We start from the raw sequence: 16887 nt of genomic DNA on the forward strand, positions 1-16887 counted from the left end.
CTGTCAGTGTTTCCTGTTGCCTGAAGCCTCTGGTCTGCCTTGTACCTTACCTAGTCTGTGAGTCCGAATCAGTGTCTGCCCCTCTGCTTCTCCTCTTCCTGCTCTGTGGCCTCCTGTACAGCAGCCCATGGTATAGCAGTTGGAGAGAGGGGGTTGGACAGACTCGCGCTCCACCAGAACCACCCTCGCTACATCCCTGACCTTACCCTTCTAACCTTGCACACACTACTGTACCCTTACCCTCCTAACCCTGCACACACTACTGTACCCTTTCCTTCCTAACCCTGCACACACTACTGTACCCTTACCCTCCTAACCCTGCACACACTACTGTACCCTTTATCACTTATTTTACAACATAATAAAAAATAATGTGGGCGCTCCAAAAAGATATCTTTGCAACAGCTGCTGGTTTTGTAAATATACAAATTTTAATGGTAAAAATGATTTAAAGTAGACACTATACAACTTAAATCCTAAATGTCACAACAGTAAAAACAATCAATTCAAAAGACAAGTGTCCTGTATCTCAAGACTTGCTGACAGTCATACACATAGCCTGTTGTATATAACTTATTAGCATGCATAAGCCGGCTGTTAGTGGTCATTGATAGTTTAGGCACACTGAGCACAGTAGCAGGTTAGTAGTTCATTGTTTAATAAGGCCTGTTAACTACGCCAATACCGGACTGATGGTATGAGAGTCCGATAGTCAGGAGTGTAATGACTGCAGACGGACGGTATCCACGTCTGTAGTATGTCCATTTAATAAAACTCACTTGGTCCACTGGCTGGTGGCGGCGGTTCCCCAGGGATGTGTACCTGAAACTTGTTGGCGGTGTCCTGCACTAACGGTTGCCGCTGTTGGCCAGGGAGGAGACGGAGTCGGGCACCAAGCCCAGAGCTGCAGGGGACACTGTATTGCCGCGGTCCGCGGCTTCCGGGTTTGGGGCTTCCTGCTGCGTTCCACAATCGTATCTCAGTCACCTGATGTGTTTCTCCGCCTCTAAAGGGGGCGGTTTCATCAGAGGTATTTTACAACGTCAGAGGTATTTTACAACATATTGGGGTATATTCAATTAAAGTCGGATCCATTCCGACATGTGTCTGTCAGAATGGATCCGACAACCCCTATTCAATCCACATCTTTATTCAACTTTTTCAAGTCGAATTAAGATGGGACACAGAGAAGGAGAAGGGGGGTGAGCCGCGGGTGGACAGCTGGCGGGCATACAGGAAGATCTGCACTACGATCAGCGCTACCGTAGCGCTGCAGCAGGATGTCACTCAGCCGCCCGACCTCACGGCAGCTTCCACCCGGCTCCAGCAGCGTGCTGGAGCTGGGTGGAAGCTGCTGTGAGGTCGGGCGGCTGAGTGACATCCAGCTGCAGCACTACTGTAGCGCTGATCTCTCCTGTGTGCCTGCCGTCTGTCCCCCCGTCTCCCTGCGGCTTCCCCTCCCTCGCCTCCTCTGGGTCGCATCTCATTCCGACATCATTTTGTTAGACTGAGATGGTCGAAAAGTGGGCCAAAACCTGTCAGATTTGGCCCCGTTTTCGACATAAACACGTGGATTGGCAGCTATGCCACTGATCCACATGCTTTTCGACAAGTCGAATGCCTCGACTTGTCGAAAAGCATTGAATAGGTCAAATCACGTTTCGACCTTAAAAAGTCGAAAACTGCCGTCTTTTCGACAGACGGCAGTTTTTGACTGCAATTGAATATACCCCATTGAATGCTACATTTCAAAATGTTAAACATTGTAAAGAGATGCCAAGAGGACATATTTGTAGGAGCGTGAAGATTTGTATTTCCAGTGAGGCACCGAACAGTCTAGCACCAGCCCTGAACATTTTAATCCGCCTAACCAACTTTACAAACCCATCCCTAGAGATATTTTCACGGTCTACATTTTTTGTCTGATTTGATACTGTACATTTTTATCGGATACATTCTCACAAATTATATTCTTCTACCTAGTGACAAACCTTTTTGCAACATATTATCGGACTTGACTCATCCTGCTTTCTGGCATTATGAATGTGGATTATTAAACTACATGCTTTTGAGTTGCATTAACAGAAATAATGCTGAAATTTGTATAATTAAAAAAGACTGATGTTTCTCGATTATGCTTTGCACTGGTTGTCACTAGGATATTCCCAGAACGATGCTTGGTTCAGCCTGATGTAAACATGGAATTTTTTGTGTGTTGTGCATTTTTCAGTTTAAAAAAAATATAAATAAATATTGATTTTTAACTGTTTATAATTAAGAGTGCCCCCACAAAAATAAGAGTTTCTTTGTCTCTTTGTGCTATTACATTTACCCAAACTCTAGGGGAGCACCACCAGAGGATGTTTGAGCTTTGTTTTTTTATGTTTATATCTTCATATAAACTTTATTAGATTACTGATTTTTCTGGATGGTTATTATTGCTTGGACCTCTGGAGAAAACTCCACCCACACTATCTTCATGATGTCAGATAGGAAACGACCCAATCGAATCACTTGACAAAGAGACGTTTCCTAGTTCAGTCTTGTTCTTGAGGATGCTCTCTTCACACCGAATTATTACAGTAATGCCAGGAAATTATAATAATACAATGTGTTTCTTAATCGTGGGCCTATTACATCAAGTTTAGGGTCTAATTCAGACCTGATTGCTGCTGTGCGAATTCACACAGCTGCCGATTATTGAATGTCTGCGCATACGTATGCACTGCAATGCGCAGACACAAACCAAAACAGCGACAGAATGGTGAGAAAATTTATATCGCATGGCGCACGCAAGGTGATTGACAGGAAGCAGACATTTGTGGGTGGTAACTGCCCATTTTCTGGGAGTGTCAGGAAAAACGCCAGCGCTCCCAAGCGTTTTCTGGGAGGGTGTGTAATGTCAGAGCGGCCCCGATCATTTTTTTAAATATACTGGAGACAGGATGTATCCGATCTTTTATGTGGACAGATAAGCTTAAATTTTCTTTTATCTTGTACGTTTACATTTTTACCATTTGTATTTATTTGTTGTATTAAAATTGTGTGAAAAACCTTTAATATCCCTGGCTGTGGATTATAAATTTTAGGACACGTTTATCCTTAGAAGGTTTTATATATATACAACTGATCTTATGAATAACAATTGTATGAAAACTGTACGCGCTATGTTATATTTGTTTCATCTTTTCCATATTATACCCTTATTGGTCATGTGACCGAAGAAAGACTGTATTAGATAAGGATTGTCCATTTATCAGTACTGGGTTTACACTATATATTTAAGACACTAGATGGCGCCTTTTTCTTCACTTTCTTGATTCACGTTTTATATGTGTTTCCAAGCACATATCACATTGTTTAAGGCTGCTGCCACATTATATGGAGGAGTGTCATTTATAAATAAACACTTAAGCATTTTTCACTTGTTTGTAGCTTTACATATAATATATTTTATCACTCATCACGTGCACCACGTGGGCCTTTTAGTGTTATCTGTGCGCCCTCGTATTTATTGTTCTTCAGATATATATTAATTTTAGGAAATGTCAACTGAAAATATTAGAAGTTACAAAATCAGATTGAATGTCACAATACTAATAAATGTTATCCAGTATTTTCATCCAATTGTCAAGCAACCTTAAAAAGCAATTTTAAAAAGGGATGACTCGCCATGTAATAATTTAGCTGGTCTGTAATAATACTGTAGGTGTCCTTTCTACCACTTAACAAGGAGACGTAACTCTAAATGAAAATATCTAAATCCGTTATAAAAGACAAAACAAATCCTTAAAGCATGTGTGTCTCTTTATATTTCAGGATTGTGGAGACTTATTTGACAATTTATTTTTAAATACACATAAAGCATAATGTTTGCAAATGATCATTAACTGAAGCATAGAGTACCTATAGTATTAGAACAATTACATATCGTTCTTATGGATGCTTATTAATACCATAAAATCTAATGATTACATGAAACTGTGCAGGAGGATATGCTTAATATAGCGATGGTGGAATTATGGGGGTTATTTAAAGTTGTTAGCAAACCAAAAAAAGTTACCAATTTGGCAAAACCATGTTGCACTGCAGGTGGGGCAGATGTAACATGTGCAGAAAGAGTTAGATTTGGGTCAGTTATATTGTTTCTGTGCAGGGTAAATACTGACTTCTTTATTTTTACACTGCAATGTAGATTTCAGTTTGAACACACCACACTCAAATCTAACGCTCTCTGCACATGTTACATCTGCCCCACTTGCAGTGCAGCATGGTTTTGCCCAATTGGTAACTTTTTTGGTTTTGTTACGTTCTTGGTGCTCTGAACAAAGGTGTAGTGTAGCAACTCCAAAGCACCAGAATGTGACGCTGAAATAATGGCCAGGTGTGATGGTAACCCCTAGCAACCTACCTCCGTTGTTTCACCTGCGTGGTCAGTTCACGCCTGCGAGACTATGGTTGCTTGGGCCCACGGCAGCCGCGTTTGAAGGGCAGATTAGGTCTGCCCAACTCCGATGCCCCCAGGTCTTAGTGTGAGACAAGGCGTGAACCGAGACGGGATGACAACAAGGGGACCTCTAACTAAACCAAACAGAGAGCTAGGGGTTACTAAGAAACCTAAAACTAAATATATGTGGGGCACGCCGCCAAAGAAAAAGAACAACAAAGGTACCACTGTCCACACCCAACACGACACCGTTGTGTACCGGGGAGGACAGTGAGAGCGAAAACCTCCGCAAAAACACCAGTGCAAAATAAACACAAGGACTCAGCGACCTAGGCCGCAAGACACGGCAGAAGCCGTTACTCACCAAACCGGGAGAGAACCCCAACGAGCGAGAACCCCAAGATGACTGTTTACAGGTACACTCGAGTAGAGAACTGGAGAGATTCCCAGGACCGGCTTCTGAACTCCAGGACTCAGGAATACAGGAAGCAGGATCGACCAGATAACAGCACGCTGGACACAATAACTCTGCAGGGCAGGAACAGCATACAGGAAGCTATCACCGGCGAGGCTGCAATGTGCTTGATTCCAATAAAAAGGCCCCACTGACCAATGACACTGGAGCCAGCAAGACCAGCCCCCAGACCCTAATTGATAGTTGTCGTGCAGCTGCCCTGCTGCACGAGCAACTAATCAAAAGAAATCAGTATCTGGCAACGGGGAATGCGGTCCGCCAGTGGCGTCCCCGTTGCCATGGACCTGGCGGCTGTGGACGCCCGGCGTCCTAGCGTTGCCAGGGACCCGGCGGCTACAGCACGCACGGTGTCCAGGCGTTGCTAGGCGCCGGGCGGGGGAAGAGGGAGGTGCGGCGACCGTGACGTCGCTCAGCAACAGTCGGAGCGGCGTCACGGACCGCCGCGCCTAACAGGTTTGCTAACAACTCTGTATTACCCCCTATATCTCTGTGCAATGGCAGAGGAAATTTACAGGATGAAAAATTATTAGAATCATTTTAGCACACAATAGTTCACTCCTAGCTGAATTTTTTTCTACCCATATTAGCATCTAGCGTCCCTTTCTGAGTGGTCAGTCCCCAAAAAAAAGAAAAGAAAAAATAGAACTGATTACTCCTATTGGTGCTTTCTTTTGGCCTCAGTCTGCATTCATTTTTCCACCCCTGTCACTCGTTTAACTTAACTTCCTTCACTTTACGTGCTGTAAGGACATAAAGGTGGTCATACGTTACATCATCATGACATAATTTGCTCTCTAATGTCTGAAGATGTTCAATGGTAAAGCCCACATCTGCTATAACCTTTCTTACATAGTCTTCATCAATGTTTAAGGCATGGTACTTGTGCTGACCAATTGAGAAAAATGTTGCATTAAATCCCCCAACTATAATCAGATGACCACCCACTTTTATCATGGAAGACAATTTTATCAGGTTCTTGCGATAAGAGTCTTTATCTTCGCTAATATGGTGTAATATATACACAGTTATCAGACAATCGGCTTTCTCTAGGACAAAGGGATCGGCGGGGTTCTCTTTGTCGAGATCACATTTCACAATATGTTTAATATTTCTTCTTAGAGATTCTTCTTTTTCCATCCACTTTTCACTGAAAAAGATAATGAATAATAGATTTAAAGGACTTGAAAATGCAAGGTTCTTTCTATAAATGTTTATGCTCATGTCATTAACTAAGTTACTGAAAATGTTTGAAGAGCCTAACACCCCAGAAACTATGGGCCTAATAGGAATGGGTTGATCGTAGCAGGAAATTTGTTAGCAGTTGGGCAAAACCATGTGCACTGCAGGGGTAAAGGGGGGCGGGGGGGGGGCAGATGTAACATGTGCAGAGAGAGTTAGATTTGGGTTGGGTGTATTCAAACTGAAATCTAAATTGCAGTGTAAAAATAGAGCAGCCAGTATTTACCCTGCACAGGAACAAAATTGCCCACCCAAATCTCACTCTCTCTGCACATGTTATATCTGCCCGATACACATGGTTTTTGATAGTGCCGGATTTTTCGACCAGTCGAAAAAACGACACGGGCATTGCGTAGGTAGAATGTAAATTTGACCTAAAAATGAGCGAAAAGTGCAGTTTTTTTGACTGGTCGAAAAATCGGCACTAATTGAATACCCCCCTAAGTGTTCCACACCCATTAGCTGCAGCATCTGTCTATTGCAACAGCAAGTCTTCATATATCAGCAATTGACCTGTGCATGTGCCAGTTTTACGGTATCTGGTCTTTAGGCCGACAACGCTCAGGTCGACACTCATTAGGTCGACAACTATTGGTTGACATGGTCATTAGGTCGACATGGTCACTAGGTCGACTTGGCAAAGGTCAACACATGAAAAAGTCGTTTTTCACTTTTTTTTTTACTTTTTCATACCTTACGATCCACGTGGACTACGATTTGGAATAGTGACCTGTGCAGAGCGCAGCGGTAGCGGAGCTAAGCACCTTCCCCGAAGCATGGCGAGCAAAGCGAAATGACACAATTTTGTTTTTAAAAAGAAACGTCGACTTTTTTCCATGTCGACCCTTTCCACGTCAGCATAATGACCGTGTCGACCTATTTCAGGTGCCAACCTTGTCACTGTCGACCAATAGTGGTCGACCTAATGACTGTCGACCTAGTTACTGTCGTCGCCCCAATAATCCACACCCAGCCACGAGTACTGTAGTAAGTCATTTTCAGAGCAGTACACCTGTAAGCACAGTATAAAGAAATGTATTTAGAATAAGAACAACATTAAATACTTCAATACTTAAATATATACTGTCCTGACCGGTGTGATGGATAGCACCTAAGTGCTGCTCACAATGGAAGGTCAGCTCAGCTGTGTCAGCTGCGCCTGTGAAGCTCCCGCTGTGTCAGGTGTACCTGTTATCTCTATGTTGGAATGTGTGTGTAGTACTGGTGGTGGTACGCAGTGGCGGCTTCAGAGGTGGTGCTGTCCGGAATTCAAATAGGGAAGCCACACCAACTGGCCGGCGATGTTTGGCAGCATTTGAGTTGGTTGGGCTCCCCGATATGACTTTCGGACTGCGCTTCAGTATCACATCTGGAGCCGCCACTGTTGGCATGGCAGAGGATATGTACACACCAGTGGATGCCCTGATGTCATTGAGCAGCCTAGTACTTAACCAGTGGAGTGGTTTATTTAGCAGAAACTTGAATATACAGCAGAATCTCAGCATGGAGTGAAGCTTGAGCAGAGAATACAGACAACCAGTCAGTGACTGTATGTTGGGAGAGGTGTAGGATACAAGCAGTGAACAGTGCTCTGTGGTGGTCATTCCGAGTTGTTCGCTCGCAAGCTGCTTATAGCAGCTTAGCACACGCTAAGCCGCCGCCTACTGGGAGTGAATCTTAGCTTATCAAAATTGCGAACGAAAGATTAGCAATATTGCGAAAAGACTTCTCTGTGCAGTTTCTGAGTAGCTCGAGACTTACTCTTCCAGTGCGATCAGTTCAGTGCTTGTCGTTCCTGGTTTGACGTCACAAACACACCCAGCGTTCGCCCAGACACTCCCCCGTTTCTCCAGCCACTCCCGCGTTTTTCCCAGAAATGGTAGCGTTTTTTCAAACACTCCCATAAAACGGCCAGTTTCCGCCCAGAAACATCCAATTCCTGTCAATCACATTACGATCACCAGAACGAAGAAAAAACCTTGTAATGCCGTGAGTAAAATACCAATCTTCATAGCAAATTTACTTGGCGCAGTCGCAGTGCGAACATTGCGCATGCGCAATTAGCGGAAAATCGCTGCGATGCGAAGAAAATTACCGAGCGAACAACTCGGAATGACCACCTATATGCAGTACTGTAGATCACAGGGTCTCACTGAGCTAAGTAGAACCACTGTGGTGTCCTGACACAGTGACAATTTATTTTCTGCAATTATCACTAAACATAGTTTTTCTTAGCAGTGCAGTTCCATTAAATTCTTTAAAATCAAAATCCTAAAAGGAAGGAAGTTGGTATATAGGTATTCAAGTAGGTATGTAGCAGGAAGCCAAAAGATAAGACAGAGCCACCACCACCACCAAATATAAAACAGGGCCAATGCGCACCTCAGGCGTGGAAAAATATAGGGGTGTGGATTCATGGGAAAGTGGCATGGCAACATAGCTCCCTTTTACACAGTACGCCAGGCAATGCTCCCTTTTACACAGTACTGCATGTAGAGTCCCCTTTTACACATTAGGCAGGTAGAGTCCCCCTTTTACACAGGTAGAGTCCCTTTTTACACGTGTGTGTGAACCCAGGGTATGAAACCATTGGCAATGAGTTTAAGTCCCCTGGCAACGAACATGAAACCGAAGGAAACGAGCATGAAACCATTGGCAACGAGCATTAGACCCCTGGCACTGAGCATGAGACCCCTGGCAATAAGCAGGTAATTTAAAAATAATTGTAAGGGCCTTACTGTGGGCGTAATTTGTAAGGGAAATTATTGTGTGTGGAGCATAAAATGGTGTCAAGGGTATAACTGTACAGTATATGGCATAATGTGTAATGGGTATTACAGTGTATGGCATAATGTGTGGCTTAATGTGTAATGGGTATTACAGTGTGTGGCATAATGTGGAATGGGCATAACTGTATGTGGCATAATGTGGAATGGGCATTACAGTGTATGGCATAATGTGTGGCATAACTTGTAATGGGCATTACAGTGTGTGGCATAATGTGTAATGGGCATTATGGTGTGTGGAATAATGTGTAATGGGCATTATGGTGTGTGGAATAATGTCGATTGGGCATTATGGTGTGTGGAATAATGCGGAATGGGCATTACGATGTGTGGAGTAGTGTGGAATGGGCATTACTGTGTGCGAAATAATAAGGAATGGGCATTACGGTGTGTGGAATAATGTGGAATAGGCATTACGGTGTGGCATAGTGTGTAAGGGGCATTACATAAAGAGCAGAAATGACAAATAATGTAAAGTGCAAGAATCAGTTGTTTTTCCTGTGTTTTTGTTTGTCCTGTGTTGTATAGGGAGCTCTACCTGGCATAATGTGTATAAGGGGTACTACTGTGTGGTTTAATGTGACTATCGGACATTACTGTGTGATTAAATGTAAACTGGTACTATACTGTGGCTATGCCCCATCCCCTTGAAGCCCGCCCCTATTTTTCCATTTCGACCACTGTATGTATATATATATATATATATATATAGATAGATATATAGATATATAGATATATATATATATATATATATATATATATATATATATATTATACTGTATATGCACAGCACAACCTCTCCGGTATGGAGCTCAGGTTGCACTCCTCAGATTATCACAGAATTCTGACCGCCTGGATTTAACCCATCATGTATGTATCGCCGTATGTGACAATTCAATACAATCCAGGAGATTTCAGAGATCTCCTTCAAAAGGCTATCTCCACCAGCAGACCTCAGTCCCCATTACTGTCAAAGGAGACTACAGTCTTACCCCTATGTACCAAACCCCAAAAAGCAAAGTTTAGTCCCACTGGTTCACACTACCCTCAGATGGTCTAAACTGCTTTATACGTATGGAGGCATTCTCGCAGGAGGGGGAGTTTATGATCCCTCCCCTACAGGCCTCCATCCGGCTCCAGAAAGTGACACAGTGCACATTTGCAGTGTCAGATTTTCAGGAGGAGTCTTTACAGGGACATCGTTTATCGCTACAGCTGTCACTGTGAGTTACATCTAGTATATACTGTAGCAGGTATAATCATGTAATATACTGGGGAGGTACTGTAAGTATTTTATAGGATGAATGGGTGTGCTTTATTTAAAACATAGAGAATAGGATGGGTGGTTGTCAAGCATGTCAGAAGTGCTGTCAACAACACATTTTTTTTTATTACATGGAATCTTTTTTTATTTTTTATTTTGTTCTGGTTACATTTCTAGGGATGGTGTTACCAGAACAGGGAGTACCACCTGATGGTTGAAAATTAGGTACTCCCAAGGTACTTTAAGGATGGGCTGCCACTCATGGGCCAGTGCTTTGTGCGTGCCCCCCTGGCTAAAATGTGCCAGCCAGCCACTGAATCCCAGACTGTTACATACACAGCTTTACTTTGGAAATGCTGATCGCACTGCATGGGTACTGCAACACTCTCCTAAAAGACATTTGCTACAGTACATAAGACGCCATTCCTTTCTCATGCACTCTGCTTCATTTTTTGTTTTTTTCTGTCATAATAAATCTGGCTTTATTTTCATTGCACACCTGGTATCTGGATTTTTATTGAAAATATTTTACTTGTTTGAAATTAAGGGGCCCATTTATTAACATTATTTTTACTAAAATAATGTGAAAAGGGGTGTTTTCTGTTTTCACACCCTTTTCACATTATTTTAGTATTATTGAAATGCGTTAAAAGGCATTTGCAGCAGTTTTCATGAAAAACTGCTCTAAACCCTTTAATTGTGATTATTATTTTTTTTAGTAACTTAGATTGCATTCCCCATACTTATAATAGGAAATGCGATCTGGCCCGAATTTACTAAAAAAAAAGTAGAAAAAATACCAGAGTGAGCCCTGTGATAATCTCGCCAGCTCAGGCAGGCTAGATCACAGGGCAGCACTATGATGTGCACCCTTTTGCCCAGCTTTCTCTGCCCCTGGAAATTTAGTGGTGGGGACGCTCTTGAGAATCCTTCGCCCAAGTTCAGCATCATGAGAGGCAAAGGTATCCAAGGCATAATGTCCTTCTGAACTAAAAACAGGTTGGAGTAAAAACCCTGTCCTCGTTGTGCAGGAGAAACTGGAATGACTACTCCTGAGTGAAGCAGCTTCTGAACTGCCTCTAACAAAGCCCTGGCCTTTGTCTCTACCCGAGGCGGGCTGGTACAAAAAAACCTTGGAGGACGGTGCTTCTTGAAGGCAAATGCAAAACCTAGAGATACCGCTTCCTGCACCCAGGCATCTGTTGCAGACTGCTGCCAGATCTGTGCAAACTGAAGAAGTCGGCCCCTCACCCTGGGGTCCCCCAGGTGGAGGCCCGCACCATCAGGCTGATGGTTTATTGTCTGTTTTCCCAACCGGTCCTCTGGTAGCCTACTGCTTTTTTAGTCTTACCAGACTTGTTGTATTGGGGCTGCTTGCCATCGCTTTTTCCTTTAGTTTTTCCTTGAGACCGAAAGGGATGAAACGCCGGAAATTTAGGTTTGAAATTGTATGTGGAAGGAAACTTGACCTTCTTGGAGTCTGTTTCTGACTCCAGAATATCTGTCAATTCTTTACAAAAAAAATATCTCCAGAAAAGGGCAACGTTTCCAAAACCTTCTAAGATTCTGAATCAGCTTTCCACATTCGTAGCCAAACTGCTCTGCGAGCAGCTATTGTTGAAGCTGATGCCCTGGAGGCAATACTACCCATATCCAATGCTGCTTCTTCCAAGAACATTGAAGCCTGTTTTATATGAGCTATATGGAATTTTTGCTCTCTAGAAGCTATTGAAAAATCCCCCTCCAATGCATCAGCCCAGGCAGCCACTGCTTTTGCCATCCAAGCTGAAGCCATGGCTGGCCTTATGACTGCCCCAGACAGAAAAATATGGTTTTTAGAAAACCATCCACTCTCTTATCTGTGACATCATTTTATGATGTTGAAGGCAAAGGTATTGTAGATTTTCACAGTAATCGAATTACATGCGTATCTATTTTAGGAGCCACCTCCCTTTTTAAACAGTCCCCTGGTGAAAGCTAAAACAATTTGCACACAAACCATCCTGAACCAGATCTTGAGAGGATAACACAGCTTTGCAAGACAAACATGATATGAGTGTTGGTGTTGCTGTGAGTGTACCTTCCTCACCTTTGCCACTCTTAGACATGACAAATGATCAACACTTGCACAGTGTACTACACAATTTGTGACTGTAATCACTTTAAACTGCTTGAAGTGATATACAATCCGACCCCACCCATGCACCAGCATTGAGGATCAGAATAAACAAACTGACAGAAATATAGTAATATAGTAACAGTAAAATATAGTAATATAGCAATCACACTTTAGCAGTCAGTCACGTTACACATTAGTATAACAAGCAATATGAGCATATCATCAACTACAACTACATTTTAAGTATGTTGAAGAACATATTACTGCATCATGTTTAAACAGATCTAACGTCTTCAGACGCAGTTGCAAAAGAAACAGTAAATGTATAAAGACTCATATGCAATATTAAGGGTGTTAAGAAAGGTATTGCTAAAGCATTAAATAATAACAATTATGTGTCATCATTACAGCCTATAGAAAATGTTGTACGGGACTTAAGGGAAAATACTTATGTCAGGGCGGTGATTTTAGATGGGAACATTGGGTTGACCAAAGAGAAAAGTAAGGTGGGCAATACTAAGTACGGTGGGGTTGGAGAGGGAGCGAGAAGGACAGTCTGTATCATTAACTCTACGGATGCACTAGTTAACCAGGATGGGATATCTTTAGGAAAACAAACAAATAAAGGAACCGATAAACTAAAATGTATGCTTGCAAACGCAAGAAGTCTAGCAGGTAAAATGGGGGAATTGGAATTGTTAGCATCAAAGGCTGAGTATGACATTATAGGTATTACGGAAACATGGTGGGACGACTCTCACGACTGGGTTGCTAACTTGGAGGGGTATTCTCTTTTTAGGAGGGACAGGGCTAACAAAAGAGGAGGAGGTGTATGTCTTTATGTTAAACCATCACTTAAACCATACCTAAAGGAGGTTATCTATGAGGAGACTGGTGATAACGTGGAGTCACTATGGGTTGAAATCTCAAGTGGGGGAATTGATGCAAAAAAACTAGTCATAGGCACATGCTACAAACAGACGGATATTAGCATACATGAGAAGAACAACTATTGCAGCAAATCAAAACGGCTGCGGGATTGGGCGACATCCTTGTCATTGGGGATTTTAATTACCCGGATATAAACTGGAGTAATGATTCATGTGCTAAAGCGAGGGGCAGCGGGTTCTTAAATATGTTTAGTGATCACTACTTGTCTCAATTAGTTGAGGACCCAACTAGGGGTAAAACTACCCTGGATCTAGTAATTACTAATAATGTGGACATTATATCAAACACTAAAGTTGGGGAGACTTTGGGTAACAGTGATCACTATATGATCACATTCAACATCAGTTTCAGGAAACATAGCTACAGGGGTTCCACCAAAACGTTTAACTTTAGGAAGGATAATTTCAGTATGCTTAGATGTGCACTTAACGACATAGAGTGGGAGGTTCTGTTTAGTAACAAGAACACTGGGATGTGGGATGTTTTAAAAGGGTTGCTGGATAGCAATATTCATAACTTTATTCCCAAGGGCAGTAAACGCAGGACTACAATGTAGCGCATAGGCGCTCCATTGTATCCAATGGTGGGAACTTTGCTGTCAGCGGTTGAGGTTACTTGCGGTTAACTGCTGAACGCAAAGTTCCCACCATTGGATACAATGGAGCGCCTATGCGCTACATTGTATCTCTGCCGTGCGCAGCCTGACTGACAGCTCAGGAGCGCACAGCCAATCAGGAGAGTGCCACGACGTGGCGCTCCCTGATTGGCTGAAGGGACCCTCTTTGATAGGAGTCACGGGGGGTCCCGGCAGTCGGGGAAAGGGGTCCCATGTGTAAACATGGGGCCCCTTTCAGTGCGTGGTTCGGGTTTTTCGGTTTGTTTTTTTGCCAAGTACGTGGATTACAAGTAGAAGAGGACCGATCTACACTGGATTGTGTGAGTATAATTTTATTCACAGGTACCCCGAGGATTCTACATGGAGAAGTGGACCGACCCTCGTGTGAACATAGGTAAGTATGTATGTATGTAGGTGTGCATGTATGTAATAAAGTTTTACTATCACGGTGTGTGTGTTCTGTGTTTTGTTGGGTATTTTTTTGTAGTAGTACTACAGGTACCAGCGGGCACGTTTTTCCACCGCATGCTGGTACTTGTGGTTCTCCAAGTACCAGCTTGCTGGGGAGGCTTGCTGGGACTTGTAGTACTGCTACAAAAAACAATATTCTTTTTTTTTACACTTGGCTATCAGCCCCCCATCCGCCGCCCTTGGATGGGGGGACAGCCTCGGGCTTCACACCTGGCCCTTGAGTGGCTGGAGGGGGGGACCCCTTGATTTAAGGGGTCCCCACTCCTCCAGGGTACCCCGGCCAGGGGTGACTAGTTAGTGATTTAATGCCAGGGCCGCAGGGACCTATATAAAAGTGTCCCCCGGCTGTGGCATTATCTCTCTGACTAGTGGAGCCCGGTGCTGGTGTTAAAAATACGGGGGACCCCTACGCTTTTTGTCACCTGTATTTTTGGCACCAGGACCAGGTGCAGAGCCCGGTGCTGGTTGATCAAATATGGGGGAACCCCTGTCAATTTTTTCCCCATATTATTTCAACCAGGACCGGCTCAAAGAGCCCGAGGCTGGTTTTGCTCAGGAGGAGGGACCCCACACATTTTTTTTCTAGATTTTTAACACTTTCCCACCCCTTGCCACCGATAAACATGCACGGATCTCATGGATCCGTGCATGACTATCAGAACATGGTAAAAAAAAGCAGGTCTGTTTTAAAACTGCTTTTTTTTACGATTTGTATTTTTTCACGGCAGTGTTTGGCTATTGCAGGCAGTGTTTGTGAAATAGAATTTTTAGTAAATTACCGAGTTGTATGAAATAACAGGTGTATTTGACCGATGGTGTATTCATTCGTATTTTTTTTTCTTTGACTTCCAAAAAAATACGAATGCCCTCATCACTGCCGAGATTTTAGTTTAGTCAATTCCCGAGATGACACTTTGAAGAAAAAACAGCAAATCGGGTAAAATCGGGACCTTAGTAAATATACCCCTGGGCGTCTAAATGGAAAATGAGATTCAATACAGACAAATGCAAGGTTATGAATTTTGGGACTAAAAACAAACTTGCATCCTACATATTAAATGGGGAACGCCTAGGGGAAACAGAGTTGGAAAAAGATTTGGGGGTATTCATTGATAATAGGCTTAATAACCGTACACAATGTCAAAACACAGTAAAGAGGGCAAGTAAGGTGCTAGTGTGCATAAAAAGAGGAATTGAGACAAGGGACTCGGATGTAATCATCCTGCTGTATAAGGCATTGGTACATCCGCACCTGGAATATTGTGTTCAGTTTTGGGCACCATTGTATAAAAAAGACATCAGTAAACTCGAAAGTGTTCAAAGGCGAGCTACTAAATTGATTAAAGGCCTATAAGGACTGGACTATAAGGAAAGACTTACTAGGCTGAATATGTATACACTAGAAAAGAGGCACCTTTTACACTCGCACTCCCGGGTCACTCCCGGGATGCTTCCCGGGATGCATCCCGGGATGCATTCCCGGGACTGACCCCTTTCACACTGCACTAAGACCTGGGATCGACCCGGGACAGCCCCATTTACACTGATCCCGGGATATCCCTGCAAATGCATTAGTATGTCATTAGAAATGGCCTTGGGCTCAGAAAAGATGACATCAGCTTTTCTGAGCCCAAGAAAGCTCCAATCCGAGTCCTTTTAACAGTCCCGGGATAGTGAATCCTGGGACTGACCCTTTCACACTACCCAGCTTCCCGGGACGGTCCCGGGACCAACCCTGCTTTAGACCTGGGATGAAATCCCGGGATGTTCGACCCGGGAAATTGTCCCTGTACCCTTTTACACTGACAGAAATCCCGGGATGATGCGCGTTCACGTGCAATATCCCGGGATTTTCATGCGAGTGTAAAAGAGGAGATATTATTAATATCTTCAAATATGTAAAGGGACATCACAAAGAGTTATCAGAGGAATTATTTATTAAAAGAACACAGTTTAGGACACGTGGGCACTCGCTGCGACTGGTGGAGAGAAAGTTCCGAACGCAACGGAGGAAAGGGTTCTTCACTGTTAGGGCAATCAGGATGTGGAATTCCCTGCCAGGGAAGGTGGTAATGGCGGACTCTGTAATTGGATTTAAAAAAGGAATGGATACATTTCTGAATGAAAAAGCTATCCAAGGTTATAATACTTAAAATATCAACGTGGTTAATCCGGGGGTAACATGAGTTATAGTAGCTAAATAGTCATAAAACATTATTTAGCAAGTATGTAGAATCATCACAACTTAAAACAGGTTGAACACGATGGGCAATTTGCCTCTATTCAACCTCAAATACTATGTTACTATGTATGCTACAATAGGCACTTATCTAACTATTCGTACTCAAAAGGGTAGATAGAGACAGTGCTGTATTACCCGGAATCAGTAGAGTGGGATACAGGGAGACTCCCCTCGCTTCCAGGACCGATCAATACATTAGCAAATGCTGAGTGGATCCAGACTCTACTAGTGTACACTGCCGCTCCACGAACCTATTGTGAACACAGACGCTCAGTGA

At 43.2% G+C, this 16887-nt stretch overlaps 1 protein-coding gene across 1 annotated transcript in view; it reads right to left on the minus strand.

Moving 5' to 3' along the window:
- Positions 1–4284: 4284 nt before the first annotated feature.
- Positions 4285–16887, minus strand: part of LOC134965585 (nicotinamide N-methyltransferase-like) — a 92870-nt gene continuing 80267 nt past the window's right edge. Inside the window, exon 5 of the mRNA XM_063941940.1 lies at positions 4285–6069. Coding sequence (XP_063798010.1) covers positions 5628–6069 — 442 coding nt within the window. The 3' untranslated portion in view covers positions 4285–5627. The remainder of the gene's footprint in view (positions 6070–16887) is intronic.

The sequence above is a fragment of the Pseudophryne corroboree genome, chromosome 10, assembly GCF_028390025.1.
Source record: "Pseudophryne corroboree isolate aPseCor3 chromosome 10, aPseCor3.hap2, whole genome shotgun sequence".
NCBI lineage: Eukaryota > Metazoa > Chordata > Amphibia > Anura > Myobatrachidae > Pseudophryne > Pseudophryne corroboree.